This window comes from Sciurus vulgaris (assembly GCF_902686455.1).
Source record: "Sciurus vulgaris genome assembly, chromosome: 12".
NCBI lineage: Eukaryota > Metazoa > Chordata > Mammalia > Rodentia > Sciuridae > Sciurus > Sciurus vulgaris.
In genome coordinates this window covers 49,828,434-49,843,802 of record NC_136473.1, presented here as the reverse complement: position 1 = coordinate 49,843,802, position 15,369 = coordinate 49,828,434, and the positions used below count along the sequence as shown (strand labels likewise).

The 15,369-nt window shown below is 40.3% G+C and overlaps 1 protein-coding gene across 1 annotated transcript in view; it reads left to right on the top strand.

The window, feature by feature from the left end:
* The window catches only part of GREM2 (gremlin 2, DAN family BMP antagonist), a 106,121-nt gene extending 96,742 nt beyond the window's left edge, over positions 1-9,379 (top strand). Inside the window, exon 2 of the mRNA XM_079106191.1 lies at positions 5,922-9,379. Coding sequence (XP_078962317.1) covers positions 5,923-6,429 — 507 coding nt within the window. The 5' untranslated portion in view covers position 5,922 and the 3' untranslated portion in view covers positions 6,430-9,379. The remainder of the gene's footprint in view (positions 1-5,921) is intronic.
* The last annotated feature ends 5,990 nt before the right edge of the window (positions 9,380-15,369 follow it).

Below are 15,369 nucleotides of genomic sequence, written 5' to 3'. Positions count from 1 at the left end.
TTGAACTGGATGTACGAACCCCTTGTAATCAGAGAGATGCAATTTACAGAAATTATAAAATGTCATTTCAAGTTTTTCAGATAGGCAAAAAGTAATAAATCTGGTAACATCAAGTGTGAGCAATTGTGTGCAGCATTAGAGACTCACGTCTTCCCAGGGGGAGAGAATATTGATGCAAATACTAGGAAAGCAACTTGGCAAAACTTATTCAAACTCAAGTTGTACAGAATTTCCACTTCTTCATGTGTCCTCTAAAGAAACACTTTAGCAGATGGGCATAAATAAGCACATACAAAACTGTTCAGGACAACACTATTGACAGTAGTGAAAGAGTTGAAGCAGCTCAACTGTTCCTCAGTAAGATAAATGAATAATGCATTATTGCATTATTCATTAATAATATTAAAGCATTAACAATGCTTTAATATTCAGCAACAGAAATGAAGAGACTTCTACAAATATTCACATGCATAAAATCTCAAATATGTATTTTAGGAACAAAAAAAAAGAAATGTGGAGAATGAAACTAGGGAAATATTTGTTAAATATGCAAATATGCACTAATACACAAAATGTAAGTAGTAAAAACAGCAACAGGAATGATATACAGAATGCTGGTCCACTCAGTGAGGGTAGAAGAAAAATGGGAGGAGGGTACTGTAACTTTCTCTGTGTGTGTGTGTGTGTGTGTGTGTGTGCATACATCTATATATATACACACACACACATACTTTATATTACAAAATAGAAAGAGGTTGCAAAATAAAGATGGCAAATCGTAATATTGTATTCATCTTCATGGTGGACACATAAGAGTTTTAGTATTTTCTGCCTTGCTCTATGTTTGAAATGTTTTACAATTGGAAAATTTTAATGTCAAGGAAATTTGCTACTTTTTCTGACAAATGAACCTGACAGTAAAGAGAAGATGAAAACTGAATTGAAAAGGAAAATTGCGGAGCAGGACTTGGCCAAGTTTTTCTGTAAAAGACCAGATAGTAAGTATTTTTAAATTTGTGGGCATTACGGTCACAGTCTGCACTACGCTTTCTGCCTTTACAGCACAAAAGTAGCTGTGGACAAAACATAAGTGAATGGACATGGCCATGCTTCATTCAATCCAACTTTATTTACAACAAAGGGCCTCAGGTCGGGTTTGGCCTGTGGGCCATAATTTCCCTCGGTTTAAAGTTGCCAGGAGGTAAGTTTCAGTAGACAAGCAATCTTAGGCTACGAGGATGATCCTGGGGCCAAGGAACATTCACATTTGTGTCTAGAGAGTTGATTAGGGACTAAACCACTACCCTTGCAACCTAGGAATCAAAATCACAGATGAAGAGCTTTGGTTGTTGAGGCTATGGCAGTAGAAAACTCATAAAAATAATCTCTGATGTTTAACATTGTTGGGGGTTTGCTTTGGACCTTTTGTTTTTTTTTAATCTGTTTTCACTTGGGTGATAGGAGCAAGTTTATCCCGGAATGCCTATGGATATTTAGCCCTGGGTGCTTCCCTTCAATTTTCCAAGGACACCCTAGAATTCTTAGGTCACAGAAAATGTTTCATCCCCTCCCCACCATTCACCCCTCCCACATAGCCCAGTTCTGCCTTGGCCTGACTTCTTCACTCTGATGAGTTCATCAGCTTAACTGCACCAATGGCTTTTGCTCATTTGCATACACCTGTTGGGATGATGATTCATCTCTGCTGTATCCTTTCCTAGAAATCAGGAAGCTTTCTTGCTCCAGCTCCTATTGTGGAGCCCCTGTTCAGGTCTTTACACTTCTAGGAAGGGCTTATAGAGGGGGACTATGATTTCTTAACCGCTTTAACCTGACCAGTTCTTGTTGTGGCCCCTACAAAGGCCAGGGCGTTCACTTAAGAGGATAATGCTTCCACTACCTCTCTTTTTGCACAATCAACTTTGGCCAACCCAGTCTGCTTAGGCCATCAGCGTTTACAATCCTGGCACCCCTCACAAACTGAAAACATTGTTAGGCCAGAAGAACGGTTAATAAAACTGACAGGATTTATTTATGAGTTTCTTTTCGTACAGGCCAAACATAAGATGTGAGAGCAAAGTGAAGTATCCTCATGCTGTCGTTACTGGCAGTTGTGGCAACATTCCTGAGAGGTTAATTGTATGCCAGCCATGCCTCTGAATAGCAAAGGGTTTCAGTACAGAGCAGGACACTGAAGTGCTAAATTCAGGTCCTGGTCACACCACTGATGTGTGCGGAAGGATGAATGATAAACTGAAGGTAGAGGCATGTACATTGTCTCCTTGGTGAACCCTCCATAGCAAGGGCCAGCAGAGTAGTTGCCATTAGCAACAGCAGGTTCAATTGTGTCAGTGTTCCTCAAGGAAAGAGGATACAACTGAATAGTCACCACGGCAAACACCTCTTTCCTGCCGACCTGTTCTGACACTGAGATGCCAGTGAGCTTATTGACACTAAGACGAGGTAAGCTTACTGTCGCCATGGTGAAGGAGAACAGAAACGAGATGTAAGACAGCAAAGAGAGAAGAGCCTGACTTGGCCCCAGTCACCTAGATTTTATCAGTCTCTTTTCTCTTTCCTGAAAACTGGAGGTTTGCTTCCTTTCCTAGGTTCCTATGAGACACAACTTCTAGGGATGTGTGCCAGATGTTTTGAAACCATTTTAGAACATTCAAAGAATGCGTGTTGTTAATCACCACATCTAATACTGTTGACACAGAGAGTTTCTGCCCCAGATTGATCTGAACATGTTTCAGCTCTGCTCTCCCTGACGAGAATTAGAAGGTGTTGAATGAAAGCATGCCTTGTCCAGCCTATCAATGGCGCATGTGCAGCTGTTATTGGAAATAGGAGTTAAGAACCAGGCCGACTCTGTAAATCTTTCCTGGCTGGGACTTACAAACTTTTGGTTGTGTTTACTCAAAATGTTAATAATTTCGGAAATTATTAAAATGGAACCAAAATACTTTCTTTTTAAGAGGCTATTGAGATCACAAATCATTCCACACGTATAATAAGCTGTGTAAGCTGAATGAGTCCAAGACTCGATGCTTGCCATAGCTCTGCTGGAAGTGTGGCTATTTTCATGTGACACTTCATGTGTGGAACCAAGGAGGCGTGAGAAAAGCCCTTTTAAGATGTGGCCTTAAATTTTCAATAACTGTGTTGGATAAAATATTTTTGAAAAAGGAAGGAAGCCAGGAAGGAAGGAAAGAGAGAAGATAGAATATTCTCTCTGTGCCCCTCCCCACCAAATTTTGTATTCCTCTGGCCCATTTTCATCTGCAGTACCTAATTCTGGTTGCTTCCAGCAGTATCATCACATCGAGGAATCCTATCCTGATTTTTAAGAGCCTCATTTAGTTGTTGTTTCCTAGGCTCCTCCTGCTTCCTCTCCAAATACAACTAGGGTATATTCTGTGTAGCCACTGGTGCCTGTGTTAGACAGTTTTCCTTTACTGGAACACAACACCTGAGATAATTGACTTAAAAAGAGAACAGGTTTATTTTGTTTCATAGTTTTGCAGGTTTCAGTCCATGGACACAACCGTACACATGACTTTTGCACATTATGGCAGGAGTGTGTGGCAGAGAAAACTGCTCACCTCATGACAGCTACAAAGCAAAGAGAAAGAGAAAAAGGTACTGGACTCCCACAATCTCGGTCAAGGACACGCCCCCAATGACCTAAGATTTACCGCTAGGTCCCAAGTCTTAAAGATTTAATCACTTTCAATAGTGCTAAGCTGGGAATCAAGTCTTTAATGTACAGGTCTTGGGGGACACTTAAAACCCAAACTCTAATGGAGACATACTGGAATTTGCAAAACCAATTACAGTGTTTACTCCAGAATCAGTACTCCACAAACAGTGGGTGTGCAAAGTTGATTGTGGCTTAAACTAGACAAGTGACCATGACACCAAGATATTTTAGTGGGACTGGGGATGTGGCTCAGTGGTAGAGCATTTGCCTAGCATGTGTGAGGCCCTGAGTTCCATTCCCAGACCTGCAAACAACAACAATGACAACAACAAAAAGAATTTTAACATAGATAATTTAACACAAATATATATACACATATATTTGGTATATGCAGATTGAATTCAGGGCACTCGATCACTGAGTCATATCCCTAGTCCTATTTTGTATTTTATTTAGAGACAGGGTCTCACCGAATTGCTTAGTGCCTCATTTTTGCTGAGGCTGGCTTTGAACTCTCGATCCTCTTGCTTCAGCCTCCCAGCCACATCTGGGATTATAGGTGTGTGCCACAGTGCTGGGCTTAACACAAATATTTGTAACAAACAGGCAGCTACACTCACAGAAAGCCCAGATTCCAGAGCTGGGATGTCTAGATTCAAGTATTTCACATGTGGGCTTTGTGATCTTGGCAAGTTATACAACCTTTCAATGTTCAGTTTCCTCATTCATAAGACAGAGAAAGCAATACTACCTATTTCATGATATTCTGTTGATTAAATACATTAACACATGAAAGGAAACTGTGTGTCTGATGGATTTTGAGAACCAATAAGTGTTAGTTATTCTTATATTAGTAAATATATTAGCTTGTAATTTGAAGAATTTCTTTTACTTGATATTAACTTTTAATCATTTCTATATGCTTGTGCCTGATATATACAATACATGCATACATAAATACATATATAAACATTAATATATGCTTTTTTATTGTTACAGGTCCATGTTAGAGTGTGCACATTAAACAAATGGGAATTTATTAGTTTTACAAATGGTAAACTAAAGGAGAAATTAATAAAGTTGAAAATAATGATACTGACAAGGATCTTGTTAGGAGTTACAGTTGTAAAATAAGAAGGGAGTCATCTCTTTTGCTGAGTTTTTGAGACTATTCATGAAAATATAAAAATTAAAAATGTGAATTGAACTTTGAAGCCTATCTTTCACTTTACTCAGACTTCAGTTTTCACCCTACAAGACACATTTTACTAGAGTAAAAATAATTTCTTCTCTAATTCTCATTTCTGTTGAACTTGTGTCAGAGTCTTCTAATACCCAGACTGGAAAAAAACAACCCATTTATGTAGGTACCTTTGCATTGTTATCAAAAGGTTTAATGCAGACTTGGAAATTTCTTAATTTACAAGTAGGAATTGATTTATGCTATACAAATCTAATTTATGACTCATTTGAATAATTTGAACCTTTGTGTACTGATGTTAAATGCTAAATGTTATTTATTATTTATATGTAATAATAATCAGATATACAACTATTAATTTTAGCCTACATGTGTTTCTAACTTTAGTGCTTATTTTTAAGAAATTTGTGACCTTTCCTTTTACTTTTTACTTATTAATTTTTCTGATCATATCCATATCTATTGGTTAATATTGATGATTCTGAAAGTAGATACCTGGCTTCAAATCCTGGGGCCATTGTTCAGTGGTTATGAAACCTTAGGCAAATGATTCAACCTCTGTGGGCCTCAATTTATTACTAATATGAAGTAGGAATACCACCCCCAATTTAAGGCTGTTTGGAGTACTAAATGAGCTGTACATGTAAAGCCCTTAGGACAACATTGGCCCATACTAAAGCACAATAAACATTGGGTATTAACCTTTGTTGGTACTTCTGTGAACTGGCTTGTGTGTCTCTTGACAGCGTTTGCTTTATTTCTGTAATTGTTCAACTTATAGATATTTTCTAACTTCATTATAAATTCATTACTGCCTCTGGGGCACTATTTATGGTAGTGTCATATAGCTGTCTTCAAGTGTATCGTTTAATGCTTCTCACTTTCAGCTGTCCCTGGGCATCCTGCAATCTGACTGTCGCCTCTCCTAATATAACCATAAAGCATTAAAAGGACAACATGGATTCTTCACTCTGTCGCCCTTCCCAACCAACCCCTCTAACTCTTTTCTCTTTGCAGGATGTTCTGGAAGCTTTCCCTGTCCTTGTTCCTGGTGACAGTCCTGGTGAAGGTGGCAGAAGCCCGGAAGAACAGGCCGGTGGGCGCCATCCCTTCGCCTTACAAGGACGGCAGCAGCAACAACTCAGAGAGATGGCAGCACCAGATCAAGGAGGTGCTGGCCTCCAGTCAGGAGGCCCTGGTGGTCACCGAGCGCAAGTACCTCAAGAGTGACTGGTGCAAGACCCAGCCACTGCGACAGACGGTGAGCGAGGAGGGCTGCCGCAGCCGCACCATCCTCAACCGCTTCTGCTACGGCCAGTGCAACTCCTTCTACATCCCGCGGCACGTGAAGAAGGAGGAGGAATCCTTCCAGTCTTGCGCCTTCTGCAAGCCCCAGCGCGTCACCTCGGTCCTGGTGGAGCTCGAATGCCCCGGGTTGGATCCACCCTTTCGACTCAAAAAGATCCAGAAGGTGAAGCAGTGCCGATGCATGTCCGTGAACCTGAGCGACTCTGACAAACAGTGAACGCCAGGGGCAGGACGCAGCTCAGCACTGCGTGCCTCCCGGCCTCGGGGTCGCGTCGCTCTCGCCGCCGCCTCTCTCCCTGTCCTCTGAGCTCACTCACATGCTGTCTGGTGTTCTCCCCTCAGCAGCAAGCACGTCTTTGGGGGCTAACGGTGTCCTTGTCACAAACGTGGAACGCAGGTGGAGTTTTGTTGGTGTGTTTCTGACAGATCCCGGACCCTACCTGGGACTCCAAAGCTGGGTTGTGGATCAGACCCCATGGAAAGATGCTGGAAACCTCCGCTCCCCCAGCAGTCGGAGAGGACTTTAGGTGATGCATTGTAAATCCAGCATTGATGTTTCCACCATGTGGAAGCGAGTATTTCCCAGGCCTCACCGTACACTCCAACTTGCCTCCTTTCCTCGCAAAAGATGCTCACTCTTCTGAGCAGCCCCTCAAACTTCTCCTGCTGTTTCCTGGATCCTGGGGTGGTGAGCATTCATTCTTGTGGTTTTAGCTGCTGCTGTGATGCTGATTTGGACAATGTCCATAAAGGAGATGTGCAGGGTCAAAGGGGCTCCTAACAAACCCAACACCAAGAAAACCACGTGAGCCACTTGGATCAAGTGGGCTTTCCTGGGGACCTTGCTCTCAGCAGGCCACATCCTTCCAGCAGACACCACCTCGTCTTCCTTACTCCCCAGCCTCCATCTGTGGACTCGAGATGAACTCTAGTGTGCATGCTATTATCGCTGCAGTTAGAATATTATCACACACAAGGTCTCTACATTAACGCTGGTTTTATAATTGACCTATATTGTAAAGAGCTGTTAAAAAGTATTATAGACCTATCATGTATTGTTTCACATGTTTTGACTCTGGCCTTGCAGCACCATTCTGAGTAGGGAGGACAACAGGTGATGATCTGCCAAAAAGGTATTTTACTCAGACATAATGCCTGGTCAGCAATTCACTGTCATGCACCTCTTTTAGATTGGGCAGGGAGATGGGCAGAATCATGATTTTACTTTGAATATTATGTCACTGAAGGTACTAAAGCATTGCAGCACAATTTAGAAATTGGGTTGGGATGGATGGGTGTTGGGAGGGGGATTCACAGGGAAGACATTAACTCAAAACCCTCTATGCACATGAAGAGTGACACAGGATGCTATTTTCACTGCCATGACACTAAGCAAAAAATATTTCCTATTAAAAGACATATTTAAGAATATAAGGAATTGGGTTATTTTGTGGTGCAGGAGAAAGTAAAGGATTAAAGTGTAGAGAATAGTAATCTAGTAGAATTGTCCTATGGAAAATAACTAGCATCCATTCCAAATAATAGATTTTAAAAGTATGAGCAAACATTAGGTCACCTTTTGTTTTTCTATTGAATTGTCAAAGTTTCCATATTGTGGTCTCTTGATAGAAGGAAATTGACATAATTTATGCTCTCACATATACTCAGTTTGAGTCTCTGCTAAATTGCTCCAGGAAGGGTTCCCTGTGAGTAATGCTTATGGAATCTGACAAATGTGAATGAGATGCCATTGGTGGGAATGAGCATAGTCTAAAAGCCTTTCACTGATCATTTCCAAGCAAGTGCTCCTGCCAGAGGGTCACTTTCCTAGGATATGAAAGAGACCCTCTACAAACTGGTCTGGGGACTGAAACTGACACTAGGCAGTAACAGTGGATCTAGAGTTTGTCACCTGGAGAACAAGGGTTGGGGTGGGGTGTGGCTCATTGGTGAATCTGCAACTGCCCTGCAAGTTGTATATTTTGGTTGCTTGCGTTAACACCGTAAAACCTGAGCACAGAGTGTGCTGTTGTGAATGGGGTTTTGGCTTCAGAAATGGGTAGCCCAAAATCAGGAAGCAGAAATTAAAAGAAATCACTGAGGGCTGGAACCGAGGGATGAAGACAAAAAGTCAAAAACACATCCACAGTCAAAACTGATTTTTTCATTTAGCAGAAAACCTCAAGTCAGACCCAGTGTAGAATATGCAGCCTAAAAGCTGTGAAGGAAGGAAGCCCATGTGATCCTAATGGAGGCTGATGGAGTGGAGTGGAAGGAGAGTGGAGGAGTGTCTCCAATACAACTGCCAAGTCAACCCCTGTGGTTTTATTAACCAGAGCCCACACAGATAGGGGAAGGGTTAAGCTAAGAACTCATAGAATAATAACCCGAGCATTCTCTTTGAACCCAGTTATGGGTGTAGCAATGAAAGCAATATGATATGCTGCAGTGTGAAGCTCCTTCGGGGGGTTATTGTATGTATAAAGTTTACCTTATAATGGCTCAAATTGTATTTAATTGTTTTTGTTTTGTTTTGTTTATAAATGAAGAAAAGTTATAAGTATAATGTAATTATTTTATAGGTATACTATTAAATTATAGAACAAATAAAGATACTTTAGGATTATATATGATCGTGGTGTGATGTGCCATAAAAGTGGAATTTGAAACTTGTTTTAGTGAACAACAAAGGGGTTCTGTGTGTTTGGAGTGTGTTTGTCCAACCATAGTCAGTTCAATCCCCAGACTGTGTCACCTCTTCAAGGAGAATCAGAATGAGGCATTCAAGGAGCAGGGACGGTAGGGGTGGCTTAGAGCTGTCTTTGGGAGCTTACAAGCCTCTTCCCCACCAACTGAAGACAGAATTTTCTTGCTGCGTTCTTTGAATAAGAAATGCTGAATGAGGAAACCTTGAGAAACTGCTGCAAATAAAAGTTCACTGTAAGTCTTGTCTTCCTTTCTGTAATCAGTGCACTGTACTTGTCTTTCACAAGCCAGAAATTGTCTTGAATTTTGTGTGTTTTCACATTTATTTCTCATGGGTTTCAATATTTCTTAATTTCTTAATTTCTTCTTAGTTTCACAGTGTCACCATTATCTACTAATCAAACTATATGCCATTCAAGAAATTCAAAGATCAATAAAAAATAAAAACCTTAAGAAATTTGTACATGGTTGAATCACTGTATGGACTTAAAGGAAATCAGTTTATAAGTGTTTCCTTTTAGTTAATTAAGTGGATCAGAATGTTTCACTTTAGTCTGAGGATATTTCAATTCACTTGTTTCTAAAGTTGACTGATTTTTGAGTTATGAAATCAATGACAATGAATTTTTACTATTCAGTGACCAACTTAGAATATATGTATTCCTAGAAATCTTATTTAATGATTGATCTATCACCACTGATTAGTAATGTCTGCATGAGAGATAACAATGAGACCAAATCATAAACCATTAAAATTTGTTGACCAGGTCATCTTCTGAATCCTTAACCCCTATCCCTGTCACCCCTATCACCTAATTCCATGGCCATTATTTCTGAAGCACAGGAGGCAGCCCATCCACTTTATCAAAACTTAAATATGAAAAGCCTCATGGTTTTTGATGTTGTTTGTACTATGTGCATTTCTGGGTTATGAAATACTGGCTTCTCTAGTATTCAGTGAAGAATATGTAACAGAATAAACAAACAAAACCAGAAAAAAATTACTTTCTTATTATTCCCTGAGTCCTAAGATCTCTACCTGGGGGGATAAGGAAAACATGTGCACTTCATCTTCTCTGGAATCACAAGTCTCCTGGACCTTTATAAAAGTAATCATCAATTCTTTCTCACAAATGGTGTTGGTTCTTACCAAGACTTTTGACATATTTGCCCCATATCTGTCATCTGGTCCTACTACATTGATGTCAATCATATGGTGGGTCAGTCCATAAAATCCAGATCCTTTTGGTCTATATTTTGATAAAGGGTGTGAGAATGGAGAAAGACTGGAGGCTAGACCATAAATGTAAACTGTTGTCTGTCCCATGAGAGTGCACCCTGCGTCTGGTTCTCCTTCCTTATGGAAACACACACACACACACACATTTGCCAGATCACGTGCTGGAGGTTATTTCAATTGGTTCAAGCAAATGATTAATACTGAGTGCAGTAGCTTCAACAGGGGCTACTACCATTGCATGATGTCTTCCATTGTTTTTGCAGGAGCCAGTATTGTGAAATAAAAGGAAATGTGACAGAGGCCACTTCAGTGTTAAAGTCTTTGAGATTTTCATTGATTTTTCCCCATTCCTTTTGGAATTCATTTTTGGTTTTTAATTATTCCTTTTTTCTGGAGTAGTGAAAGGCTTCAGAACTTCCATTTGCCCCTCCCCAACACAATAGTTCTTGCCTAAGAGGTCAAAGAATGAATGTGAGGACTCTTCAAACTACCAAGAGTGTCCTTTCCAATTATGTATTTGGAAATGAGGGCATGTGTCATTGAGTCGGTCCATGGAGCAGTGGGTCCACTGACAACCAGACTTTGGAGAGGACTCTAGGAATCCCAATATGGCTCCAATTTAGTAGGGAACCATGGTGGTTCATTTGATCTCCAAGTATTAGTGTTAATTCTGAACCAGTGTTCAGTATTCCCCAAAGTACTGAGTATTAAGGTAAAGCACATTGACCTGAATAAATGGTCCAAAGTTCCCAGTTTAAGAAGTGGGAATATAACAAAATAATAGATTTGCCTTTGTATTGCAAGGTCTTTACTCTTAAGGGAACCAGCCACTCTCTTTCTTCCTTCCTTCCTTCCTTCCTTCCTTCCTTCCTTCCTTCCTTCCTTCCTTCCTTCCTTTCTCTTTCTTTCTTTTTGCTTTAGTATATCGGACATCTTTCTAATATAAACCATGAGAAAGCAATTCTGATTCCATGGAAGAGATGCCAAAAGATTCAAGATTAATGTCATCCATTATTAGCATATAAAACTGAAGGAAAGATCAGTGAATTGTGCTCATAGAATTCTGCCCCTATGGGAGATGGAAGGGTCAAGTCCAAAGTCATCGATGGGAAAGATGGAGAAAGATGGAGTCTCAGAGTTTCAGGCTAGAATCTTTTCCTTGCTCACTATGTCAGTTTTTTCTCCCAGCCCCCTCAGGCTGATTCTCTAGGATAATATCATGGAGATCATGTTTGCTGTAGTAGAGAAAGGAAGTGACGGGCTGAATCCAGTGGCAATGTCGAAACTCTTCCCGAGTCCCACTTGGTCCGGATTCTCCAGAGAAAACGAACAGAGGGAATGAAGGTGCTGGCTACAAGTGAGGGCTTGACACAGAACTCTGGAAAGTTCAGAGGAGCTGGAGGCCCAGGTGGCAGGACACACCTGGATAGTAATGAATTCCTATGGCCATGAGAGTCTGCAATGCCCATACAAGTGAAGCAGTCCAAACCCCATCATGCATAAGCAGATGAAGCCACATGGGGGAACCAGCTACTCTTTGGGCAATAGGTTCCATGTCTGCTCTGGAAACTGGACAAGGGATTTGATTTTTATTGAGTTACTGCCTTCTGCCTCTGATTATCCATCACTGATTTCTTTTTAACTGAAAATTAAGCAATATTTTTGTTGGCAGCATATCCAGAAACATCATATTCTATTAACCATTATCATGTTGGGAACCCCTGACTGCCACTACAATCTTCCCATGCTTTGCAACAAATATGCCCATCTTGCTTCTGGAAGTTAAGCATTACAACCTGACATTTTTTTTAAAAGATCTTGCTATTTTCACATTCCTCAGGAAGACTAGTTTTATAGCAACGTATCTCCTACAGTTAATCTTGACCTACAGGTGATGTGTACTAACAGATACCTTCCTGGGAATGCAGTTGTCTATTTCTTTCCCCCTAAACTTTATATGTAGCAAATCTACTTAGCATTCTTACTTCTCTGAGCTTTTGGAAGCTTTTTGTTCAACATGCACTGTGGAACTTCCTGTATTTCTATTTCATTGAATGTGAATTACAGTTTTTGTGATTCTCTAAGTCATGATCCTTGGGTCATTTGCCATGGAGTTAAATCTTGAGTCATGGGAGATTGCTCTGGGAGTGGTAGGTATCCCTTATCCAACTTCATGTTCTGGTCCCCCTCTTTGATTTAGCAGTTTCAGGACACATATGTATGTTTCTTCTCCTGAATCCTGCAGCCACGTTCTTGTATACTCCTATCATCCCTTAGCTGACCCACTACTTCCCAGTAGGGATGTGAGTCTAGGAATAGTTTATTGGGTCCAGGGAAATTTGAGAGTTTGAGATTCTCAAATTATTTACCCAGGTATAACTTTCCCGATTTTAGGAGTTCCATTCCTTCCCTTTGAAGGCCCTAACATTGGCAAAGGAAACTTGCAAGAGCTCAGAATGCAAACTTTTCTGAAACAGCACTCTTCTTACACCTGAGTCTTCCTTTGATTGCAGAAAACCAGGGCTTAATTAAATGTTGCCAAAGAGACCCTACCTATGGCTTTTGCATTCTGCCTGAGATGGTGATTAATATCCCGAGTCTTTTATTATCTCTTCAACAAATCAATGCCACTTGAAAATAAGGATCTAATCCCTCTGTCCCTCATAACTTTTAAGCATTAATGATCTTTTACCAGTCAGTGAGTCCTTCCACCAGCAGACCATGCCAGCTTACCAATAGGAAAAGTTTTTAAAATCTACTGTTACAGTATGCCCTGGGGGTTATTCTTGGCAGCTGTCTGGCAAGTGATCCATCTCCAAATCCCTTTTTAGAGTATTCTTCCCTGGATCACTCTGGAACTATTTTAAATTTCTTTCTTAAACTCTGAGACACAGTTCTGAGCAGGTTTATTGGGAATGCTTGCAGGACAATAGATCTGTACGGAAATGAGAAAAATTGAATCGTGCAATGCAAAAAGAAATCTGGTTGAAATGGAGGCCTTGTCTGATCCTATAATGGGGTTCTGGAGCTGTGTCGCCCTAAACTGAAGTAAGGGTGACAAGTCTTTGTTACCCACATTAGCCATTCTATGCTTGCAGGCCTGATTGAGGGCAACTCTCATTGAAAAATTCATTTGGGAGTGGGGATTAGAAGATGGGGTGAGATGGATTGAGTCCATCAGTACTGAACCTGGTATCTGGGCAGAGTAGTGGGTATGGGAAGAGGGAGGAGATGGAGAATAAAATATAGACCTATAATCGCAGTGGCTCAGGAGTCTGAGACTGAAGGATCTCAAGTTCAAAGCCAGCCTCAGCAATAGCGAGGCACTAAGCAACTCAGTGAGACCCTGTCTCTAAATAAAATAGTAGAAAATCACTGACAGATTTGATCAAGTCTTATTCCAGCCACAATATGCAAGGCAATTGGAAGGAACATGATCTAGATCCAGATATAGGCTGATGAATAGAGCCAGACCTGGTTATAGAATTGTATTCAAAAGGAAGAGATAATTACGGGAAATATTTGCAGAATGTGGTGTCTACAGAGGAGTATAAGTAATGGGAGCCCAGTGTAAGTGAGGACTGGGTATTAGAAGATGATGATGATGATGATGATGATGATGATGATGATGATGAGTGTGTATGTATGTGTGTGTGTGTATGTGTGTGTTTAATCACTGTTAGATCCGCATTAAGACTGAAATAAACTGAATAAAATTTCCCTACATCTGAAGAAATAGGAATTGGATCTGAATGAGGAGGTAGATATGGAGAAGCAGACATAAAAGCAAAAAATCATGACTAAATTCATGAGAATAGATGAGTATTCTAAGAGAGGGAGTAGAGAAATAGAGGGCAAAGTAACCTTTGGAAATACTCCTTCAAAAGAGTAGGAGGGGGAAACATTGGAGGAAATTAGTACCATTGCTCAGATAAACTACTTACTTACTCCCTGATATAAAAAGTGGAACTTTCCAGTACTGCATTTCAATGCCTCTCCTCTTGTTGGACACAGTGCATCAAGCTCTCCCTCTCACTCTCCGTGTATATCTTTGTTGCACAGAGAATTTATGCTGTGCTTCTCCTTCCTAGCAACAACCATCCTATCCTTCTGCTCTTTGGGTAATGCCATGTCTTCCTGATGGTCCAAGCCCCATCCCCAATTCACATTCCAGAAGGTGTGTTCACTGACTAGGCATATGGCTTGATGCTGTCGTGTGTGCCTGTGGCACCAGGTCCTTAGGTGGCTGAGGAAGGAGGACCGCTTGAGCCCAGCATTCACGGGCAGTGTGATAAATGTAGCAAAATCTCTTCTGGAACAAAACAAAACAAAACAAAACAAGATCAAAATAAACTAGGTACACATAAAATCTTCATAACAACCAACTTTATCTATAAAATTCTGGTGTCAGGGCATTATTGAAGAAAACTTAGCTATTCTAAAGAATGCAAATATCAATTTATTGCAGGGTGGTGGATGGGAGGTGCTGGATACTGGATACTAAATTATGAATTGGGTCTGATTAAGGTTGGAAACTTCAGATTTTATGTTTGAAACTTTAGCAAAAAGGTTTGAAAGTTATCTAAATATTTATATCTGGAATTTCTTGCTCTCTGTTTTTCTTTTTGTCATGGTGTGTGTCTCTCTGTGTGTGTATGTGTGTGTTAATTTTTGTTTTAAGGAACTTTGGCATATACAACTGTGTTACCATAGGCACCCATGTCTGTTTTTCCATGTGCTGAAAGGCACTCTGTTGATGAGATCTATTTCTGGATCAATCCTGGGATTCTGTAAACTAAATGTTAAAATTTTTTATTTCACTCTGCTTGAAAAATATGGGCTCACTAGTTTAAGGATATGGGGACAAATTACAGACAGCATTTACCAGGTAGAATATGTGTGGATACAAAAAAACAAATATCATGTGGAGTCAGTTTGAATTAAGTGAATCTCTTTACAAAATGGCTTTGCTGTGAAATGGTTTAAATATAATGCAAGTTTCTGACTCCAAAAGCTTAAAACCAACAGGCAATTCTTATTATTGCATAGCCCTTCAGGTATGAATTTGTCCCATGACCTGTTGTGTGGATTAGAAAGTGATATTAATCTCTGGAAATCATTAGAGTATATGATAGGCATAGAGCTGTGAGTTAAAGAGTTTGAGAGAGCAGTATGAAATAACTTCAAAATTGAGATGAAAGGGATTTTGCA